Below are 24,339 nucleotides of genomic sequence, written 5' to 3'. Positions count from 1 at the left end.
ATTGCATGGTTTCTTTTGTTTTAGATGATTCATTAAGTAGAAATTGTTCATATGACCAATGGTGTAACTGTCATTTTGTTTGCAAGGTTTCTTCTGACTATCTGGATACTTGAAATTAAGATGTCAGAGCTGTTTGCATCGGAGAGGGATAGTGAAGGAAAGTCTGGAAACCCCGGCCCTTAGAAGTGAAGGAATGATATTCATAGAGCCATTCAAGCTTCAAATGTCTAATTTATCTTTGTTTTAAATAACGTTAATCAAGATGTAATGGCAGTCAAAGACACAGCATGATCATTAACTTATTAATCTAAATTGGTTTATTGCAAAAGCAATGGCAAGAAAATTAAACAAGGTAATTACTTGTTGAATTCTAAGCAAGACATTCAAATGCTCTGAAAACAGTTTCTTATAGCTGGACAATACAAGAGGAGTTTCTAGCTTTGATCACCAGAAGCAGAATTTTTCTCTCTGTGTGGCTGAACTGACCTTATTATATGGAGGGCTTTTCTCCAAGCAAAACCTCCCTGAAAATAGCTTCACACAAAACATTTTCATGAATCAGTAGATGACCACCATCAGAAACTTCATGATACTGAATCCAAGGTAGCTTCTTCGCCACATAGCGCTGCAATTCGAATGGCACAAGCTTGTCTGCATAACCTTCCCACAGGTGGACAGACACCTCATTGTTAGGAAATGGATTCTTTAGCTCCATTGGATCAAAGTCCCATTTACCAAAATGCACCATAATGTCGCGAACAAGAGATTCGTAAATGCCTTGCTGTCGAATCTTATACCGTAATTGAAAACATAATTATGTCAAGAACTTTACAAGTAAATATTTTCTGAATTCTAATGTTGCGAGAAAGAAGTTACCTTATCAGGATTTGATACTTGTGACATTTGCTTTACAGTTTCTACGTCTCTTTTGTTAAAAAGAATTGGGTGTCTTTCCAAGATGGATGAGTAAGGAAACCACTTCTGGGTTATCCACCAGTATAATAGTCCAGGGAAATGGTGTGCTATGGAAAGTTTTATTTGGTCTCTAATGAGCTGCTCTTTGAAGACTTTATTCGCCAGTTCCGGCGGAAAAGAGGGCCACCAGAAGTTAATGACTGGAACTACTAGAGTTACACCAGCAAGCCTGCAAAAAATGGTGTTAGACAAATATATTAGTTTCAGTTCTGTATCTTGAAAGTTCATTAAAATCTTCCGTTGAAATCAACATTTTTTTGGATCATAGTTCATCATAAGTTCACAACAGAAGAATACGAGGCTTTGAAGACAGAATTAGAAAAGAGGAACATGCCTGTGTGGTATGTATTTGAGACAAGCCCAAACGGCATATGTTCCAAGTGAGACCCCGATAAGGTAAAATTTCGAGCCTAAATGCAGCTGATCAGCGAGTTCCTGAATGTCGAATGCTTCACTCTTTACTGAGCGTTTGGGGTTCGGATCACTTTCCCCATACCCTGCTCTATCAAATGTCAAAATGCATACACCCAGTTCATCCATCACCTCCTGCATACCAAAAACATCTATACATTCATTTTTTATTCTATAAATTTACCAGTACCATGCCCATGTTCGAAATCGTTTCATTCATAAGCTATAACATCTAATTGCATATATATGTAAACCTTATGCCGGCACACCCTTTGTAAGATATTACTTCATACGAATAATTTACATGCATGATGTTAACAAAATACTGAAATACCAACAATCCATGAATCAGAAAGCTATAATATGTAATTGCAAACTGGAATTTGTATCCTAATTCATAAACAAGGAGGGTTTAGAGTAGTGTGCATACTTGAGAAAGAGGCAGATAAATGTCCTTGGAGCAGTCAAAACCATGGACAAGGATGAGTTTGAACTTGGCACTTTCCCTTGGAACACCCCTTTCTCTGTAAGCCAAATGCCTTCCATCACTGAGCTTGATTCTTGGCGATTTAACAGGAGGACCATTTGGTGTTCCACAAATTTTTGAAGGTGGAGGCTTTATGCTCTGGTACGCATACACCAAAACTCCCACTCCTAACGCCAGTGCTGCCACACCAAACATCACTCTCTGCAAATAAAATTCAAAGACAATTTAATGGTCATACTTGAAAATTTCTGAAAACAAAAAACACAAAAAGGAATCATAGAAGAACAAACTTGCTATCTGAAGAGCTATGGGAAAACCAACCTAAAAAGTGAAGAATATCTGATTGTAATTGGGCTTAAAAGGGCCTTAACGTTTTGAAGCTTTCAAATAAAACAAGTACTTTGACTGATATTTGCAGTTGTACCAGGAAGTTCTCATGTTTGACCGGTAGACCTAAAACCTCATTCAATATCTGTGTTTCTTATGTAACAATTACCAACCATGTGTAAGACCGAAAGGAAATGCGAACGTTGGTTACACCTGCCATCCACGTGAGGTTTAATTGTCTAACTGGATAATATTTTTCTATTACTCATTGTATTAAAATTAATGATTTTCGTTGAAACATTTAAATTTTCAAAACTTGGAACCGGCTGATGGATTTGCCACCAATACTTGCCAACAGTGGTCAATTGCCATAGAGAGCAAATTTTTAGGAAGGTGAGTGAATAGGGATGACAACAAATTGGACGAATTTAAATAAATAATATTATATATATTTTAAATATATAATTAAATATTTAAATAATATATTATTATATAATTAAATATTATTTTATTTTTAATTTAAAATTATTTAATTATATAATAACATATTATATATATATATATATATACTTAAAAAAATATATACAAATTATTTTATTGTGGTCGAATTTTCATCTCTGTCCTTTTATAAGTCAATCAGAAATGCTGGTGGTTAACCCCGGGTATCGGGAAGTAACTGCACGACGTACTCAATTATCTAATGGACATCCATCACTCCATATTCTAATTATTAATTGTATGAATGATACCTAACGCTTAGTATTTGTACTTTATTTTTAGCGAAAAGAACTTTTTCTCATATTTTATACGTTTTTAAAATCGTATTTACAAGATTCAAAAAGTTTAAAATTTTACTTATAAATTAATTATTATTAAAATTTTTGATTAAAAAGATGGATAAAATTATTTTTTTATTTATAATATATTTTTTTATAAATTTTAAAAACTAATAATTTTACTTATATATAAAATTTTTTAATTTTAAAAAGTCACGATTCTTCCTCTCAAATTTAAAGTTTTATTCTTTACTCTTCCAACCACCATTTTTAACGTCGATGATCTTCTTTCTTCACTTTAAAACATTAGTTGGTGCATGATAAAAACGTGACGACTTCTCCTTTCTAGATTTTTTAATCTCGAGAAGAGACCAATATTTTCGTCAAAGAAATGTCGATCAACATTTTAGGGTAAAGAGAAGAGATCATCAACATTAAAAATAGTGGCTTGAGGGGAGAAAAAACTCTAGATTTAGTAAAAAAATATGATTTTTTAAAGTTAAGAAAACTTTAATAAAGATAAAATTATTATTTTTTAAAATTTAAAAAAATATATAATAAATTTTATTTTTTTTAATATTATTAATAAAATAATAATTTTAACTGTATTTTTGATAAAAAAATTTTAATTTTAATTAATCTATGAATAAAATTTTAAATTTTTTTAACCCTGTGAATATAACTTTAAAAATGCTTCAACACTTGGCAGAGAGATAGTTCTTTGGCCCTTTACTCAAGCTATGAGTATGACATAATTTGTCAAAATGTTAAAAATATAAAATGATGGCTAAGTTATATTTTGACATAGAGAGAGAACTACATGGTATCTGGTCTTATGGGTTTTTTTTTTAAGTAATATTATACGAGTATATTTTTTATATATAATTTGAATATAAAAATAATATATTATCATATAATTAGATCTTATTTAATATTTAATTTAAATTTATTAAATCATATGATAATAAATAATCTGTATACATAAATTATATATAAAAAAATATGTATATATAATTTTATTATCTGTTTAAACAATTAATACTCTATTTAGTTTAATAGTTGTTATAAATACATTTAATATTATTCATATACGAAAGAAATCTCTAATCATTCCACATTTTTTTAAAGTAAATTCTTTAAAAGTAATATTAAATCTTAAATATATTTTTCGAATTTGTTTTAAATATAATTTTTTTATTATTTTAAAATTATTAATAATGATTTAATATTTCAACTTAAAATGTCTGATTTACCCTTTCCTCAATCAACTTAACGCAAAAAACGTTTACCTCAGAAAGTATAAGCGGTTGAAGCAGGGGACAACATGTAAGTTTTTTATGGTAGAGGGGTTGCAACAAACAACCCTGACGGAGCTCGAATGAAAGGTAAAAGAGTAGGGTTGAGACCTCAAAGGGAACACCTAAATTTATGGGCAAAGGGAGTCCAAGGAGATTTTCTTTTGGGGAGGTTAAAATTGTCAACAATTCTACAAAGATACTTAAACTGCTTGCAGATAAAATAGTCCAATAATCTAACCCTAAAATTCTCCTTTAATCTATAAAAGGAATTCAAGTAAATGAAGGAGGTAGATAAGCTTCTATTATATCAATATAGGTAAACATCTCATTAAATATTCAGGAACATTTTATTTACATAATAACTCAAGAAAATTCCTCTTCATGAGACCAACACAACAGGAATATTTAGCATCATGACATAACAGTTTTCTTATAGGTAAGTTCAGGAGAATGCAGGCATGCATTAAACCCAGAAGGGAAGGGCTTATCTGCACAAAAGTGCTTTCAGAATGGCTTCACAGTTTTTGGTCTCAAAAACGAGCAAATGTCCAGCGTTGGCAACCTCATGATACTGTATCCATGGAACTTTCTCCGAGATATAACGATTTATTTCAAATGGAATCATTCTATCCTCAAAACCTTGCCAGATGTGGACTGAACCCTCATTGTCAGGAAAAGGATTATTAAGATCCATGGGATCGAATTCCCATTCGGTATAGCCTGCTATTATGTCTCGATATAGACACTCGTAAACACCTTGCTGTCTAATCTTTTCCTGTTCCAGAAACATAACCAAGAATCATAAGATGGAGATTTAAATTTTGGTAATAACATCCCAGTTTGATAGTGGTAAACAGAACAATTGATAAAAATTAATCTGATCGTCATCCAAGCATGACAATTCTTTGAAGTGTTAACTAAAATTGTGTTTGACGTGTTATTTGTATTTGAAGGAAATCAAGACTGCAGAGGATTAAAAGTTCCAGTCACTTATCAAGATGATTATGAAGTATAGAGCAAAAGATACTATTAAATGAAACTTTGAACAGGCAAACTAAGACAAACCATGGGCTGATGGGACATTTAAGGCACATTTCATTGCTCTTTCTTTTTACATGACAAAAGAAAAATGTGCAAGAAATTAACTACCTGACCAACCATAGGGGTTTCTGACATCTTCTTCAAGATCTCAAAGTCTCGGGGACTAAAAGGTAACACCTTACTCCTCATCATGCTCCATTTCTGAGACATCCACCAGTTGATTAACCAAGGAAAGTGATGAGCAACCCGAAATGTCATTTGGTACTGCACAGGCAGCTTTTCGAAGGCTTCTTTTGCTAAATTGGCCGGAAGACAGGGCCACCAGTAATGCACAAATGGAACCACCAAGGAAGCTCCTAATAACCTGTGAAGAAGACTCGTAGAATTAGAACACAAGCATTTGAAAGTGTAAAGAAAAAGGAAGGAGCAACAAGAAGTGATATTCTAAGTATCTATCTTGCCTATGTGGTATATATTTTAGGCAACCATAAACAGGATAAGCTCCCATTGAGAAACCAATTACATAGAACTTAGACCCAATTTCTAACTTGTCTGCTAGTTCTTGAATATCATTTGCTTCACTCTTCACTGAGCGTGATGGATCTGGATCACTCTCGCCATATCCTGGTCGGTCGAAGAACAGGAAATATATCTTGAGCTCCTCTATAAGCTCCTGAAAATTAAAGCTGAATAAATCAACATATTTCAAAGCATGTAATTAAAAATATTAAAAGCAGCTAGGAAAAGATATTCAAATACTGAAATAATAATATGTGAATGATATGATGTATAACAAATCATGCTATTTTATAACAAGGTGTAGGGTTTCAAGAAGCATCATCAGTTCATACTTGAGGGATGGGTAAACTGAGATCTTTGGAGCTGTCAAAGCCATGCACGATGATGATTTTGTATTTAGCCTCCTCTTTGGCAACCCCTGTTTCTCGATAAGCCAAATGCCTCCCATCACTCAGTTTTACTCTTGGTGAAGTAACAGGGGGACCACCTGGTGACCCGCATATCTTTGAAGGAGGCGGCTTTATGACCTGATAAGCCCACCCCAAAAGTCCCACTGCCAAGGCCACTGCTATTGGTACAAACATTTCTGGAGAAGCATAATATTGTATTCATCATGTTAGCAACAAAATAAAGGAAAGATAAACTATACAGAAGTATCGACTAACTTCATCCAAACATTTGAATATTACAAAGTAAAAATGGCAGCTCAGAACATATCAGTTGAAAAGGGGATAAAGAAGATCAAAAGAATTTGGACAATTAATCCATGGAAGTTAGCCTTCTAGGAATACTGAAAAACTCTTTAAATGGCTAAAAGGAACCTAGAGAGGGGTGAATAGGTTCTTTATGGTGAATATGTAAAACAGCCACATGATAAAACCAAGAGAGCCACCAATGTAGTCCTTTATTGAATAAATGCTTAAGAAACAACAAACAATACAAAATCCAATGGGGAAAATTCATACATGATCACTCTCACTTCCAAACTTTTACGTTTGAAGATGATATATTCTAACAATCCAACAGTTGATGTTTCAGTTAGTGGGGTAATTCCCATCAGTGATTAACGCTCAACATTGAATTTACAAACAGACACCAGTCATACTACAGGCTTTCATTTATCCACAATCGCATCCACCACCACCCACCACTGCACTTTCACCATCAAGTGAGCAAACTCGATTACAAAAACGAACAACATGAGTTTCACTCTATATTTTAAGGGATCTATTAAGTCATTTAAGCAGCACATAAATGTTGACAATTGTATGTTGTCACAGAAAATACAGAATTAATTAAATTATTTAGGGTGTAGTTGAACGTTCCAACCTCAAGGTTATCTACGAGCTATCTAAAAGCATCATCATATGCTATTTGAGAGTCTTCTATGCATTATACCTTCTCCTGTGACAAATTAGACCACTACTGAGATGCATGCCAATTTTAACCTCATCACACGAGCACCTAGCCATCTAAGCAAGTTCAAGTACTTTCAAACGAGCTAAGATAAACAGGAAGTCCAAAACTTCTGATTCAGTGTTACCAGTAATCATAAGCGTTTTAAAGTATAAATTAAAGATTTAATTGGATTCTTTCCCTGATCAACAAAAAAGCAGAATCAAATGAAATTTCACCCAGAGAAGGAATTTCCAACTAAACAAACTCAAGCAAGAAGCAGGTAGAAATCTAAATAAACTCACACCTTTTGATCCAATCACTAAAACTCACAGCAACTAAAATGGAAACTATGGTCATAAAATATATCCCCGATCAATAAAGATATAATAAATCTGGCACAGTCTATCAAAGAAAACCCAGAAACCAGAAGTCGAGAAAGAAAGTGAAGTGAGCTGAAAAACAAACCTATATGATGTGGAAATGGACTGGTTATAATTTCGATAGTACTTTCAGTGAGCACTCAGTATTATCAGTGCCCTCTCACCAGTATTTATACCTGTAAAATGGAAAAGACCCACCAAAGCATAACATCCACAAATCAACTACTGAGTAACAATTTCCAAACATTCGTAAAACAAATAGAAAATGCGAATACTAGTTACACCTACCTAAGTCTACCTATGGCATTTTGTCGTGGAACTGGGTAGTTTAATTAGGATGAGTCACTATGGCCTATCTCTTAATTATTTATATAGAGCAAATTTGAAATAATTAATTTAAAAAATAGGCTAGAAAATATTATTTTTGTTAAACTTAAAATTTTATTTTTTATGTTGAGAAATGCAATATAAGCCTTTTTAAAGATCAAAATGAGTTTTTTTTTTTTTTTCAACAAATATTTTCCTATTATTCATTGTATTAAAATTAATTATTTTCATTAAGATATTTAAATTTTTAAGAGTTAGAATTGATTGATGGATTTGCCACTACTATTTACCAACGGTGATCAATTGTCACAAATAAAGAATTATACGATGACGAGTAAATAAAGATGACAATGAGATAAGACAAGATCAAATACACTAAGCTTTATTTTTGTCTTTATAGGAGAAACATTTTCCGGTCCTCACCTCGTCCTTTATTAGGGAATACAAGAATCTACATCCCCTATTCATAGACAAAATTTTCCTCCCCTTCCATTCCTTATCTTTATAAGAAAAATTTTTCTCTCTGTTTTTTTTTTATCAATGTAAAACAATTATTTATATATTATATTTTATGACATATTTATAATAATTTAAAATTTTTAAAAGTAATTAAGTATTTAAGCGTTTAGGGATATATTGGAGAGAAAACAAATTAAAAAAGGCATTGAGGATAATTAATTATCTAAAAGTTTATGAGATATTATTTTGTCTCGTTCTATTTTGATCTTAATAGTGGTAGTTGGTGATTTGACTAGATTTGTTTTGAATTATCTAATCAAAGTTTAATCTTGTTAGATTGCATGTGATTTGATGCAATTCAAATAGAATAAAACTTACAAAAAATCATATTCTAATTGTGAAAATCATAACCAAGATGTGATCTTGTATAATCACACCATGTTTGATGAGATTCAAATCAAATCATCTATTCTAATGCGATTATGAACAAGTATATACAAGGAATTCAAGTGAATGAACAGGTAGATCAGCTTGTATTATATTAAAATAGGTAAACATTTTATTTCAAATTCTTAGCTAATTAAGATCAAGTATTCAGGAACATTTTATTTACATAATGTAACCTAAAGAAAGTTCCTCTCCCTGAGACCAACACAACAGGAATATTTAGCATCAAGACAACGGTTCTCTTATAGCAAAGTTCAGGAGCATGCATCATTGAACCCAGAAGAGGAGGGGCTTATCTGAGCAAAAGTGCTTTCAGAATGGCTTCGCAGTTTTTGGTCTCGAAGACGAGCAAATGTCCAGCGCCGGCAACCTCATGATACTGTATCCATGGAACCTTCTCCGAGATATCACGATTTATTTCAAATGGAATCATTCTATCCTCAAAACCTTGCCAGATGTGGACTGACCCCTCATTGTGAGGAAAAGGGTTATCAAGATCCATGGGATCGAATTCCCATTTGGCATAGCCTGCTATTGTGTCTCGATATAGACACTCGTAAACACCTTGCTGTCTAATCTTTTCCTGTTGCAGAAACATAACCAAGAATCATCAGATGGAGATTTACGTCCCAGCAATAGCATCCCAGTTTGACATTGGTAAACAGAACAAATTGATAGAAATGAATCTGATAGGGTACAAACAAGTATAACATGATTATGAAGTATAGAGCAAAGACGATATTAAATTAAACTTTGAACAGGTAAACTAAGACAAACCATCATTGCTTGTTCTTTTTATTGACAAAAAAATAAAAAATATGCGCAAGAAATTAACCACCTGACCGATGACAGGGTATTCTGACATCTTCTTCAAGATATCAAAATCTCGGGGACTAAAAGGTAACACATTACTACTCATCATGCTCCATTTCTGAGACATCCACCAGTTAATTAACCAAGGAAAGTGATGAGCAATCCGAAATGTCATTTGGTGCCACCCAGGCAGCTTTTTGAAGGCTTCTTTTGCTAAATTGGAAGGAAGACAGGGCCACCAGTAATGCACAAATGGAACCACCAGGGATGCTCCTAATAACCTGTGAATCAGGCTCAGAGAGTTAGAACACAGAGCATTTGGAAGTGTAAAGAAAACGGAAGGAGCAACAAGAAGTGATATTCTAAGTATCTATCTTGCCTATGTGGTATGTATTTTAGGCATCCATAAACAGGATAAGCTCCCATTGAGATACCAATTACATAGAACCTAGACCCAATCTCCAAATTGTCTGCTAGTTCTTGAATATCATTTGCTTCACTCTTCACTGAACGTGATGGATCTGGATCACTCTCACCATAACCTGGTCGGTCGAAGAACAGGAAATATATCTTCAGCTCCTCTATAAGCTCCTGAAAATTAAAACTGAGTAATTCAGTATATTTCAAAGCATGTAATTAATAATATTAAAAGCAGCTAGGAAAAGATATTCAAATACTGAAATAATAAGATGTGAATGATATGATGTATAACCAATCATGCTATTTTAAAACAAGGTGCAGGGTTTTAAGAAGCATCATCTTTTCATACTTGAGGGACGGGCAAACCGATATCTTTGGAGCTGTCAAAGCCATGAACGATGATGATTTTGTATTTAGCCTCCTCTTTGGCAACCCCTGCTTCCCGATAAGCCAAATGCCTCCCATCACTCAGTTTTACTCTTGGTGAAGTAACAGCGGGGCCACCTGGTGACCCGCATATCTTTGAAGGAGGCGGCTTTATGACCTGATAAGCCCACCCCAAAAGTCCCACTGCCAAGGGCAATGCTATTTCTGCAAACATGTCTGGAGAAGCATAATATTGTATTCATCATGTCAGCAACAAAATGAAGGAAAGATAAACTATACAAAAGTTTCGATTAGCTTCATCCAAACATAGGAATATTACAAAGTAAAAATGGAACATATGTCAGCGTATATATCCTTAAGCTTCTAGGTTGTTACAAATCATGTTTTTGACCACTTATTCTTCGTTAGTAATAAATTACATACTTGATTCATGGTCAGAGTTAATTAGTTTTGATGAGCTAGAGTACTTCTACATGATTATCCGTAGTCATTCCTTATTGGCAGCCCATAACATATCAGTTGAAAAGGGGAAAAGAAGATGCATGCCAATTTCAACCTCATCACATGTGCATCTTTCCAACTCAGCGAGTTCAATTACTTTCATAAGAGCTAAGATAAACAGGAAGTCCAAAACTTCTGATTCAGTCCAGCAATACAAGATTTTGTTGTCACCACCAGAAATCATAAGCGTTTTAAACTATAAATTAAAGATTTAATTGGATTCTTTTCCTGATAAACAAAAATGCAGAATCAAATGAAATTTCATCCAGAGAAGGAATTTGCAACTAAACAAGCTCAACCAAGAAGCAGCTAGAAATCTAAATAAACTCATATCTTTTGATCCAATCACTAAAACTCACAGCAACTAAATGGAAACTATGGTCATAAAATATATCCCCGATCAATAAAGATATAATAAATCTAGCACAGTCTAGAAAAGAAAAACCAGAAACCAGAAGCCAAGAGAAAGAAAATGAAGTGAGCTGAAAAACAAACCTTGAGGATACGGAAATGGACTGGTTATAATTTTGATGGTACCTGCAAATGAGCAATCAGTAATGATGCTACTAAACAGCAGTATACTCTTTATCAACTCCAATGGTTTCTGTTTACATAGAAGTAAAAACATTCCGCTCATATTTATACCTGTAAAATGGAAATGACTCACCAAAACATAGCATCCACAAATTAACTACCAAAGCATGACAGCCACAAATTTACTGAGATGAGATTGTGTCAAGCAAAAATATTGGTTACAATGAGCACTTAGTAATGATATTACTAAATAGTAGCATCCTCTTTATTGACTCCAACGGTTACTGTTTGTATTTACTCGTATTTATTATACCTGTAAAATGAAAAACATCCACCAAAGCATAACATCCACAAATTTACTGAGATGAGATGACACCGAGCAAAGGTACTGTTTGCGGTGAGCACTTAGTAATTTGACTCCAACGATTACTGTTTGCGTAGAAGTAAAAACATTTCACTAATATTTATTATACCTGTAAAATGGAAAACACACACCAAAGCATAATATCCAGAAATTTACTGAGATGATATAGATGTCAAGCAAAGGTATTGTTTGTGGTGAGCATTTAGTAACGATGCTACTAAATAGCAATATTCTCTTTATTGACTTTAATGGTTATCATTTGTATAGAAGTAAAAGCATTTCACACGTATTTATTATACTTGGAAAATGGGAAATACCCACCAAAGTATAATATCCACAAATTAACTATCAAAATATACCATTTACAAATTAACTAAGGTAAAATGGTGCCGAGCAAAATAATCTTTCCCTTGGGTTTGGTGAAGTAATTATCTATTACCAAATATGAAACAATACCCAAAGTAGATTAAATTACTAATTATTAATTATTATTATTATATTTAGTAAAATTGTTATGTATAAATTAGATTGGATGAACTAATTTAAACTTAAGAATGAGTTTGGCTCCGATAAGTATGAAATAAGTTCAACTTATGGGATTTCGAGCTCAAACTTAAATTTGAGAGTTTAATATTATCGAGCTTAAGTTTAAAGGATATTCAATTCATTGAACTAACGAGTTAGAAAAAATTCGATTTAAATCAATTCAAACAATATTATTTTAATTAATATATATTAAAACAATACCGTTTTAGTCATTTATTGTTTGGTTACAATATTAAGTTGAACTCATACTTAACTCGACTTAGTTTTGTAATCAAATTCAAACTCGACTCATTTTAAACGAACTAAACTTGAATTGGTTTAAGGGTAATTTAGTGAGATCAAACGTAACTTTGAGTTTGACTCTTACAAATTAAACCAAACTCAAATTTGCTCAAATTTAAATTTAACTCAATTTAAATCTATCTTTACTTATATTGAATTGACAATAATAAAATAATATCAAAATATTATTTAATTAAATACTCTTTAGTATTGTGTTTAATAGGTTTTATATAGAAATATTTGTTTTATGTATTTTATTAAATAAGAAATCAAACATGTGATAGATAATAGATTATCAGATTCTTTAATAAATAAGAAATCAAACAAGATAATATACTATAAAATTACCTTTTCCAAACACCCCTTCAAGGAACATCCAATGTGTGGCCAAAACTGTGAGTCAATATTTAACAGTGGATTGACTGGTGGAATAGAGATTCCATGACCGACAAAGTTTCAAACATATGATAGTAAAAATTGTACCACATTAGCCCTTCAAATAAAATAGTAAATTTTTTTTTTTAAATCCAAAGTTAATAAAATAGATAAAGTATTAGAATATTTAGTTATTTGATTTGGATTTGAGTCTCTAAAAAAAAAAAAAAAAAAGTAAATTTTTAACAGCTCTTCACTTGTCCATGGTTTCATGCAATTACCAACATTAGTATTCCTTCAATTCCGATAACATTTACTAGTATTTTCAGTTTTACTTAAGAGTGTAGTTGTTTTCATGCTATGCCTATATGACAATCAACTGTGCAATAAAGATTTTGCTTATTCTCATTGACATGGACGTTGTTTATCGATTCATTGCAAATATGAAAGTTGAAATTGTTTATGAGAGTCGATTAAGTAAAACATTTGGGTTTGGTTGATTAAGCTTGTATTGAGCTAAGAAAGAGTTGATGAAAGAGTTTGATGATTAGTCACAGTTAATAATGAAGTAACTTACATATTCAACCAAACCAAAGTAATAACCGTAAAATCAAAGATGATATAATAGATTTTTACATGATTCATGTAAGAATTAATATAGTCTTAATTTATGGGATCTTATCCAACTCAAGTAATCTACTAAGTAATAAATTTACTGTCAAATATAAATTAAAATTAACATACAAGTAAACATTTCATGTTCACTTGAAACACTTCGAATATCTCACTCAGTTGTTCATACTTCCATTAAACTATCAAGTTGAAATCCCTTCCAGCATTAGTCACAAATTTGTATCCTGTGATTTAAGCAAACAGGCTGACTTGTATGACACCGAAATCAAACAGAGAAGAAAAGTTGTGGAGAAAAGGTTGCCCTAGAACGAATGAACTTGACAAAAAAATGACACTAGAAAATCAGTCCTAAAAATAGAGAAAAACAGGTCAGTGTATTCAAAGAAGAAAGTAAGATTATATATCCAACAGGGGTGAAGTAGATAATGACGCCTATAATGAATCGAAATAGTATACATAGACAACAAATATCTAATTCGAATACAAACAAAATAACTTGTCAATTGTACTTAAATAAATAACCTAGTCCAAATGTTCACATAAACGGCAACCATGTGCACACATTTATTTGTGTGCACATAAAATCAAATGAAAACATGATGGTTCATAATTTGTCAAATTCTTACCGTTTTCATGATAATTTACAATAGAAGGCACCATAATGTAGCCAGATTTCACACCTGCTAAAAGTCTATTTACTAAGCACAATAGCTTAATTTACAACTTGACAAAGCTTTAATCACCAGGGTATACTTACGTAGGCAAAAAAGAGGCAGGAATAAGGTGAGCAAAGAGAACTCTAGCAGCAGGTATAAGGAGAGCAAAGAAGCTTTCAGCAACAGCATGAATAGTGGGCATTCAGGAGAGGAAAAAATGTAGTAGAATCATCCGAGTGGTGTATAGGATTGGAGGGAAAAGCTATAAAAAGGGCGAGGATGCAAAGGAGGAGGCAAACAAAAATTCAGCAAGTGTCTTAGTAAAGAGAGGTCTGACACTCTCTAAATAGCCAGGGTCTTAGTTTTTTTTCTGCCGTTAATTTGGAGTTTCCAGCCTTGTTAAGTAATTAGCTGGTTATTTTGCAGACAAACTTTGTAATTCTGCTACTTAAGAATATAATCTACCAATTCAGCAACCTCTTCAGCAAGTTCAGTCCTTCCAGACTTTATAATATCCATCAATCATTACATTACCTGAAACCAAATCCCTTCATCTCGTCAAATAACCTACTTGTCAATTCAATATCCCCAGCCTCAAGTTACCCGATTGCAGTGAATTCCAAGAAATCAAATCTCACGCAGGCATTTGATCAAACACGCGTCTCCCAGACTCAATCACCCCCAGTTCTAAGTACATTCCTAGCAGAGAATTGGACACGAATGGATCACACAACAAATGGGTTTTCAAGACTTCGGCAAAAACTTGCTGGCCTTCTCTAATTGCACTCAATTCACCACAGGCTTTTAACACACAAGGAATACAAAATGAAATTTCATTCAACTCATTCAAACAAGAAAGTATTTGAATATAAAGAGGAATAGATTCTAATGGGTCAGTATTATCACAGAAACCCTTTATAAGTACGTAACTGATAAATAATATTGGGGCTGTGAATTCTGTTAAAGACAGAAGAAGCGTAGGCTAAGCTATATAAGAGACAAGAGAGCACAGAAAGCAATGAGTTAACTTACAGTAAACGTGTGATTAACCAAAATAGTTTTGAGTAAATAAGATTTGCTGCACTTGTTTCATGGTTTTGCATCTGCATTAAGTTAGTTAGGCTTCCCGCTCTTTACTTCCTGCTCTCCGATTTATAACTTCCATAATTTAGATATGAAAAATGGCAGTCCAAGTTACTGTTCATGCCAGGCCGCCCAGGCCCAGCCCCGTAGTGTTCTGAACTTCAACACCCAGAACGGCTCAAAAGCACGTCATGAATGGGCTTATCGGGCTCAAGCCCGAGCACGAATAAGCTGGCATGAGTGTGCATATTTGGCTGGGCACTGGATCAGGGATTCTATTGCAAGGTCTTGCTAATAAAGTTTGATGCTTACCTTATCCTTAAGGGTCCCCGGCAGCTAAAAGTAAATTCTTGATGTTTTGTTCAATATTGTTTCCAATATGTTAGGCAAACCAAATCTTATAACTTTATATTTGGGTCAATAAAAAGCTGGAAAGATTACAAATATTCGATCACTTACCAACCTCCATTCTTTTATGAATGGTTAACACATTGCAAAAGGCTTGAATAATTAACAAATTAAGTTGATGTATAAAATTAAAGTAACGATAAGTACACTAAATTGTGGTATATAAATCAATATAAGAAATTATAAACAGTTAAAATGATATTAAACACATATAAAATATTAAAATGGTTCGATCTATTAATTAAAAATCTATGTCTGTCTATAGTTATATTATTAGTATTTTTTTATTATAATTTAACAACAAAACAATATTGAATATGAAAACATTCGTTTTTAACCTTTTGTATAATTCTAAATGTATTAAGACAAAAGAGAGGGGTTACATGTGTGATTGCATAATTAAATTACAAAACCCTAATACAATGAATATAGACTAATTTCGTTGCGAAGAAAAATAGACGATTGTCATCCCATAATGGTTTATAATAAATATGAAATTATGAGAACAATTGAATCTTATTCTTTTCATGAGTTTGGGGAAGGAACAACATAAGGAATCAAGCTTTTGTAAGAGACAAAGCCATCTAAACATGTACTGAATTAATTTAGTGTTGCATCCCATTGCAAATGCAAGGATGGACACTCCACATTTCGGCATTAACAAAAAGGCACACTCCTTGATTTGAAAGACAATCAATTTTTTTTTCGAAATCATTATGTTTGCAACAGAATATAAAAACCCTCATTATAAACTGAACTATTTTAAAAAAAAATTCTTCTGGAATAAACACAATTAAGTAAGAATGAACAAACAAGTCAAATCCCAATATTAATAAACCAATCTCAAAATTCAAACTTTAAACTTAAACTTGAACAATATAAACAATTTATTAAAACATTGAACAAATCGTAAATAAGAACAAAAATCTCAATTTTGTAACCTTTCAATCTCACGACCTTCTTCGATCATTGATGGCGTACATATTCTTAAGGCACAAAGTCTTGTAGCCTTACAGCATATCTTATATTATCAATTGATAACCATTTGTTTCAATCACTGTAAAACCTTGTTTAGTTGAAAAAATTTGTTACTGAATTATTCATTAAAATATAATCCTATAACAAAAGCTAGCACTATATGTTAATTCATGCATATCTTTTCGTTGGCATTATCATTTAAAATCTAAAAATGAAAAGAAGTGAAAAGCTCTTGCCCTGTGTGAATAATATTATCGATAAATATAAAAGAAACTTTGTTATTAGCCCCACAAAGGGTTACATCGTAGATATGACCCACAATAAAAATGAAGCAGCCATAGGAGGAGAGAATCATAAAAATTGAATAGATAAAGTTGTATTTTAATCAATATTAGTTTAAATATTAATGATGATGTTGATATATTTTGAATTAAAGAAAAAAAGTAACATTCAATTGCATGGTAATATATTATTATTATTATCTTATTATGGATAAGCATCATAACTATATATAGCTTCACTAAAAAAAATTAGATAGACTATTCCTAACTATGGTAGTTAAATCATGTATCGAAAACCTAATTTTTTATATTGTGTATTGAGTATCGTATCATATTATATAATATAGTTTTTAAAAAAATAAAAAAATAAAAAAAATATAATTGACATATTATGATTTTAAAAAATATCACAAACACCCATGAAAATTTAAAATTTCTTATATATAAATCTCTATTTTATCATTATTTTCTTTAAAAAGTATATCAATCTATGTCAGTAATATGTATCATATCATATAGTACGTCAACTATATCATATTAGTTTGATATATCTTAGGATACGTACTGTGTATCGTAGAATATTGATAATTGTGTTTCTAACGTATGGCCACATCCTAATTTTAAATTTATTATATTTATCGAGTGAGCATCATCTGAATATCCTCAATTCGGTGTTTCTACCTACAATTATTTGAATAATTTAGAACTAGATTTGCCATCAAATTTTAATATAAAGATGATTTGATTACATGAAGTTTTATGTGCATGCATCAAATAACGACGGTTGCTATTTTCATTATGTATTTACATCCTTTCTCATCATGTAACTATTAAAATTCAATTGGGTTTGAAGATAGCATGAAATTAATTCAAAAAAATACCGAACCTAGCTAGCTAATAACTTGTCTCAAATATGACTTCAATTTTATATGGCCACTTTGATTTTTGATACCCTTGATTAATTAAATATGAATGAACAAGAGTACTTACAAAAGTATGAATTATTTGCCATGAATTTAAGTTTTTAGGTCAAAAAGATTAACTTAATATGGTATAAAACCGAAGGTGTCAAAGTGATTCTTCCATAGTTAAGATAACCACCCAAAATCTTCAATGAGGTTAGTTTTATTTATCGAATATTGATAATTCATTTTCACCTCTTGTACTCCAGGTTTGAACTCTGATAAAGAGGCAACACCCTCGGGAATTGGAGCAAGGTGTCAGCTGCTACTATATATTGCAGCAAATATGCAACTGATGGAAACATTGAAGCGACTGAATATATACTGAAGCAAGCTATATATGGTAGAAGAGAATGAGGGGACGCCTTGGCTTGTTTGCTGGCTTTATTTTTTATCATCTGTCAAGCCCTCGAATGCCCCCTCTTCTTGGCCAGCGGAGGGGACCCCCACTCATCTCATTAGTAGTGGCCGCGTAGTACTAACTGAAACAAAACTTTTGCCCGTGTACATGCAAGTATGCTCAGCAAATGGGGTTTTTTAATTTTAGCTGTAAATGGGGTGCACCTGCACTGATATATTCTCTACACAGAGTCACATCACCGTTTGAACGCACTCCTACTATCAATTATTTCCATTTTCTTCTTTCTGTCTAACAAGAAGCACAGACACAGTTACGTTTCACCGACAAAATTCTTAAGTTTAACTTTTCTCTAAAGTGTTTTCATCAACTTTACAGTAGACTATGATTTGTATGAATTATTGTATCCAATCCAACTATAACATTACAAAAATGATTGTTATAGTAAAATATTTAAGCTAAGTCCGATACAAATATTACTTATAAATTAGTTTACATATAATCGATATTGTCATAAATAAACCTACTTGTGGAAATTTAGTCTCAATTCCTTTTAATTAGGAAAATCATATATATTGAAGTTTGCATGAGAAACCTTGAACAAAATACAAAGTATAAATGCTAAACTCTCCCGATAGCTATTTGAAGTAGAAACCATCCACCTTTTGACCTCATAATCTTAAAATATACATAAATGCATTTCCTTTAGAACAATATGAAACCTCATTTATTTGTAGAAATTGAAAACTGGAACAAGGAGAGAAAGAAAAGATGCTTGCTAGCTAGAGAAAAAGGAATCGAATGATTGAAGTCCGTAGTTTACATTATCAAAATCGATTCCATAGAAGAAAAAAAAATGAAAAAAATTAGAAGTGCTTGGACGCCTCAAAATGGAAACCCACTTCTATTATTGCTAATTTAAGTAAAGATTTGACACAAACTGAATCTCTTTATTTGAAATGCCCTTAACCAATAACCACTATCTTTACTCGTGCCACATTTTGGTGGAGGAGCTCTTTATACCCTAAAATTCTTGGAAAGAAATTTTTTTTTTAAAGTTATATTGGGAAGGTTCTAAGAACACCCAACTTGGGAATTTCTTCTTTTTTACCTTGATAAAAGAGGCCTCGACTCTTTCCCAGCTTGAGATTATTTCAACAGTATCAGCTGAAATTCTTTCCTTCTTTTGTAGAAGAACAGAAAAATGAACAGTACTTTAATGGACATCTCCGTTCTGGTTCGTTCTTTTCAAGCTCAGTCTCAGGGAAAAGTACATACTTCAAATAAACGTACAACATATATATGAAAAGACCATTTCTTCAAATAGCAATACACTCTGCTTGTTCAAATGAAAGAGACTGAAATAGTTTTATATATACTTGAAGCATCTAAAGGGATAACTATAATTATGCATAAAAGAGAAGAGAAAATTAAACTCACCGATCGACAAGAGACTATGGAGAAACAGCTATTGCGTTTCATTAAAAATTATCTTTATGGCATTTAGAAAGCGTTAGAAACAATTTTTTTAATCTATTTCTGTCCACTCAAGTCTTTTGTTGTGTAAATGTAAGGAATAAAGGAAATCATTATGCTTGATTGATGGCTCAAATGTAATACATAAAATTCCGTGTATAATCTTCTTGTTTCTCATGCAAATGGCATATCTTTTAATTTAATTTCGTGGAACAACTAAAAATCTGCAAATAAGTTCTCTAAAATTAATGTTTTAAGCTGATTACTTTTGTAAAAAAATTTATAAATTTTATCATATAATTACAATATATATAGGACCCACAATATACTCAGTCCAATAACTTTGACACCTATTTAATCTAATCAATCATTTTAATCTGATGGAGTGCTTCCCCATTCAATTACTACTGAATCATTGATATATTATATTTGTAACTTATCTAATAGTGAGATCAACAACTTTTTGTTTACAGGAATCAAATAAATAAATACCCAACTGTTAATTTGACCTGACTTTTGCTATGACTTTCAAAGTATATTGTGTTTCAAGATGATGAATTTCGTTGGCTTCAAACTTTGAACAAATTTAGTTTATGACTTTCTAAGTATATTTTGTCTCACGATGATGAATTTCATTGGCTTCAAACTTTGAACAATTTAGTTTTTGTTTGTAGTAATGGTAAAAAGACAACATTCGTGTCGCAATTTGGGAGTTCAGAATTAATTTAAGTAATGCATTGATTTGATTAAAAGATTACGTGCGACGTGTTAGGAAGAATAAGAATCTAATTCTTAACCCTATGATTTCTCTCAGGCTACTATATGCCCTGTAATTCATATTTAAAACATGAAACCATTTATTTTTATCAATGTCCCAGGTTAATTTGGACATTTTGGCAATCCAAACCAAGCATTTGGCCTAGGTTCCATGGATCTAACTACCTTCTCTACACTATAAATAGGGAGCTTCAACTTCAAGGGAAGATAAGTAAAAGAAAGAAAAACACATAATTAGATCATTCTCTCTCTCCAATGGCAAGAATGCCATCAGATCCTCTTGTAGTTGGCAGAGTGATTGGAGATGTTGTTGATTGTTGTGATCAAACTGTCAAAATGGCAGTCACCTACAACTCTTCCAAGCAGGTGTACAATGGCCATGAGCTGTTTCCATCTTCAGTGACTGTGAAACCTAAGGTTGAGGTTCACGGAGGTGATATGAGATCATTCTTCACATTGGTAAACTTTACTACTTATTCTTCTTAATTTTCTCTTCTTTTTTTATATCGTCTGCTTCATGGAATTAATTAAAGAGTCTTCTTCTTTACTATAATAGATCATGACAGACCCAGATGTTCCTGGTCCAAGTGACCCATACTTGAGGGAGCATTTACACTGGTATAATCTCAAACTCTCCCCCAATATTATATGCTGATTAATTACAAGAAATTAACCAAAAGAATGAACAGGTTTCAGTTGTGCCCCTATGTCATAGCACATGTAAAACAACTATCCATAGCACATGCATGTATAAACTTTGCTCAAATTAATCAACCAATCGTGACCTAATTTTTTAAATGCTTCAAGAGTTATTGCTGTGTATGCATCGTCAATATGATATATTTCAAGAAGGATTCATTTTGCATTTTAATTTCTTCAATATATGGAAGAAAAAGTTTGTGTATATCACATGTGATTGTATCAATGCAAAATCTCTCAACTTTAATTGAGTATCCTTACAGGGTGGTGACAGACATCCCAGGCACAACTGATGCCACGTTTGGTAAGTAGTTTCATAATTTAGAGAAAAAGACAGAGAAATAAATTTTGATACAGGAAAGGTTAATATGTATTTATGTGTTAAATTACAGGAAGGGAATTGGTGAACTATGAAATGCCGAGGCCAAATATTGGGATTCACAGGTTTGTTTTCCTTCTGTTCAGGCAGAAACGCAGGCAAACAGTGATAAGTATACCATCTTCAAGGGACGGCTTCAACACAAGAAAGTTTGCTGAAGACAATGACCTTGGTCAGCCTGTTGCAGCTGTGTTCTTCAATGCACAAAGGGAAACAGCCGCAAGAAGGCGCTGATAAATCAGGAAATAATTATAAAAAATAAGGTACTATTCCAGAAGGAAAAAATATTTAAAACATTTTAATTTGAAAAGGCGATGGGTGCAGTAGTTTTATATAGTGTTTAGTGGGTCATCAAGAATAAATCCTTGGTAAATAAGTATGTACTATGCATGTCATATCTCTGAGTGGATATATATGTAACCTATCCCAAAGTACCAGGTTTTCAAGTTACTTATAAAATGAATCATTTGATGGCTTAAGCGTGTTACTTTGTAGTTTGATTTTCTAGAAATAAAATGGAAGAAATAATGGTGTATTGGTTAATGGGGGTTCCAATAGTTAAATCCCACTTCGTTTTCCATACCTCAAATCTCACGTTCACGTTACTTAAGCAGATGAATGTCGCTTATCGTTCTTTGCGTGTTTATTTGACCATGACTTCTGGGGCTTTCCTTAAGGTTTTTTTTCTTTTTGGGTAATTAGCTTCCCTGAAGTTTCTTTGGGTAATTTTTTCCTTTCCTTTCTTTTATGATTTGACAACGATGACTACAGACTGTGTAAATTTTCAGAATCACCTGTTTTCACCTACAAAGAGTACCCTTCCATTTTCCATTTTCATCTCGATTTCTCTGCACTTTGGCAGTAAATATTAGTAAGAATGCTTCTCTTTTTGTATCACCTTTTTCCAGGTAAAAAAGAGTTTCAATTTTCTGCAGTAGCATAATCATAGATACCTTGAGATCAGAATTAAAACACCAGTTGCCTATTTTCGAGGCTAGTGCCAAAAGAACCTTACTGGCCTGTATGGTGACTTCAAAAAGTGTGGGAAGGCCAAAGTTTCCAAAGGCGTGCACAGCACCCGATTAAAGAAATAAAGGAAAATTATAAATGCTCAAAGAAGTAAAACTTACTTGCTACTTCATCCACCTTTAATGCTAGAAATATTAATTTTGTAATTAAAAATCCTATTTTTTTAAATAAAAATGTTCTTAAAATGACATTAACTTAAACATTACTGAAAAAAATAATATTTATATAAAATTACATTTTGTCTTTACATAGTTTAGTGCATATTAGAATCATGAAAATCTATTTCAATAATTTAAAGGCCAAAAGACTTATTCCCACCCAAAGTATATTGTATTCCCAAGTTTTTATCATTTAACTTTGAAATTTTCATTTACCTATTTATGGACGGTTAACTCTAACCCCTTAAAATTTTATTTTTTCTCCCCCTCCCCCCTTCAAAAGAAAAAGCCTTAAAAACTAACTATTTATCCCATAGACCAAGTTTTAAAATATAACATTTCCCCCTTAGGGTTTAATTTTCAAATTTCGACACCATCGCTAGTAGCCTCTCCTTCCTTACACTTTCTCTCCTTTTGACGATCTTTCTCCTCTCACCTAGACTTTTGGCAGACGTCAATTGAAGCCAAGAAGATGAAGATCTCATTTTTGTCTGGGAAGATGAACATCTTCCTAGAAGAAGACAAACATCTTCCTCATCTTCTTATGGGAAGATGAAGAGCCGTCTTCCTAGCTTCAATCGTCATTGGTTGAAGATCCAAATGAGAGGAGAAAGACTACTAGAGGGAGAGGCCACAAGCAATGGCATTAGAGTTTGAAAACTAAACCCTAGGGGGTGAAATGTCATTTCTTAAAACTTGGTCTAAGTGGAATGGTTAGTTTTTAAGGTTTAGAAGGGAAATGAGATAAAATTTAAATTTATTTTTAATATTACAGATAAAATGATGATTTTACATTTAAAACTAATAAACTTAACCGTCTATAAGTAGGTAAATGAAAATTTTAAAATTAAAGAATAAAAATTTAAGAAAATAATATACTTTGGGTGGGAATAAATCCTTCAACCTAATTTAAACTATAAGACCTAGGTAAACCTAAATTCTAGTAACCATAATTGCAATTATCTTATTCTTTCTATCTTCCCAAATTTTACGGGTGCTATCATTCTATGCATGAAATAAATATGCATGTTTTGAGGTTTACATGTATGTTATAATAGATGTCATTTGAATATGATTTATACATGAGCTCTGTAAAATTTGTACAAATAAGCTCTTATAGGTTTTAATTCGTATGTGACCAGAATATAAACGAAGTGGACGGTTTAGTGAGAGTCTAATTTTCTCTATTCTTTTATAGTATGATCTTTGAGTTGAGTTGATATGTTACAAATCAGTTGGCAATGATAAATCTAGCTAGGAAAGATTTTTCATTTTGTTCTTTCCATTAAAAAAAAAAAACAAAATTATAAATTTCTTTTTATCAAAATTAAACCACTTTACCCACACCATACCTAAGCATAGATCCATTATTTCTATCATATGTCAAATCATTAT

At 32.2% G+C, this 24,339-nt stretch overlaps 4 protein-coding genes across 7 annotated transcripts; 1 reads left to right on the top strand and 3 right to left on the bottom strand.

Moving 5' to 3' along the window:
* Positions 1–268: 268 nt before the first annotated feature.
* LOC123198827 lies at positions 269–2,325 on the bottom strand. 3 transcript variants are annotated; one of them, XM_044613630.1, is made up of 5 exons: positions 2,195–2,325; positions 1,817–2,074; positions 1,310–1,521; positions 877–1,144; positions 269–790 (listed from the first exon to the last, which is right to left on the bottom strand). In XM_044613630.1, the coding sequence occupies exons 2-5, from the start codon at positions 2,066–2,068 to the stop codon at positions 491–493; spliced, it is 1,032 nt and encodes a 343-aa protein (XP_044469565.1). In that variant the 5' UTR covers positions 2,069–2,074; positions 2,195–2,325; the 3' UTR covers positions 269–490. The 3 variants fall into 3 exon arrangements, with proteins under 3 accessions (XP_044469565.1, XP_044469551.1, XP_044469558.1); XM_044613616.1 differs by having other exon boundaries at positions 1,817–2,077; positions 2,197–2,311; XM_044613623.1 differs by having other exon boundaries at positions 2,164–2,254.
* Positions 2,326–4,549: 2,224 nt separating this feature from the next.
* Positions 4,550–7,806, bottom strand: LOC123198951. 2 transcript variants are annotated; one of them, XM_044613759.1, is made up of 5 exons: positions 7,698–7,806; positions 6,167–6,420; positions 5,777–5,988; positions 5,424–5,679; positions 4,550–5,049 (listed from the first exon to the last, which is right to left on the bottom strand). In XM_044613759.1, the coding sequence occupies exons 2-5, from the start codon at positions 6,416–6,418 to the stop codon at positions 4,759–4,761; spliced, it is 1,011 nt and encodes a 336-aa protein (XP_044469694.1). In that variant the 5' UTR covers positions 6,419–6,420; positions 7,698–7,806; the 3' UTR covers positions 4,550–4,758. The 2 variants fall into 2 exon arrangements, with proteins under 2 accessions (XP_044469694.1, XP_044469699.1); XM_044613764.1 differs by lacking the exon at positions 7,698–7,806 and adding an exon at positions 7,535–7,659.
* A 1,096-nt stretch (positions 7,807–8,902) lies between these two features.
* On the bottom strand, positions 8,903–11,572 carry LOC123207343. Its single transcript, XM_044624724.1, has 5 exons — positions 11,462–11,572; positions 10,428–10,681; positions 10,038–10,249; positions 9,684–9,939; positions 8,903–9,428 (listed from the first exon to the last, which is right to left on the bottom strand). Exons 2-5 carry the CDS (start codon positions 10,677–10,679, stop codon positions 9,138–9,140), a joined length of 1,011 nt encoding a protein of 336 aa, XP_044480659.1. The 5' UTR covers positions 10,680–10,681; positions 11,462–11,572; the 3' UTR covers positions 8,903–9,137.
* Positions 11,573–20,894: 9,322 nt separating this feature from the next.
* LOC123209601 (protein CENTRORADIALIS-like) lies at positions 20,895–22,297 on the top strand. Its single transcript, XM_044627707.1, has 4 exons — positions 20,895–21,138; positions 21,236–21,297; positions 21,642–21,682; positions 21,771–22,297. The coding sequence occupies exons 1-4, from the start codon at positions 20,935–20,937 to the stop codon at positions 21,989–21,991; spliced, it is 528 nt and encodes a 175-aa protein (XP_044483642.1). The 5' UTR covers positions 20,895–20,934; the 3' UTR covers positions 21,992–22,297.
* Positions 22,298–24,339: the final 2,042 nt, after the last annotated feature.

The sequence above is a fragment of the Mangifera indica genome, chromosome 2, assembly GCF_011075055.1.
Source record: "Mangifera indica cultivar Alphonso chromosome 2, CATAS_Mindica_2.1, whole genome shotgun sequence".
Taxonomy (NCBI): domain Eukaryota; kingdom Viridiplantae; phylum Streptophyta; class Magnoliopsida; order Sapindales; family Anacardiaceae; genus Mangifera; species Mangifera indica.
This window is presented reverse-complemented; position numbering and strand designations above follow the sequence as displayed.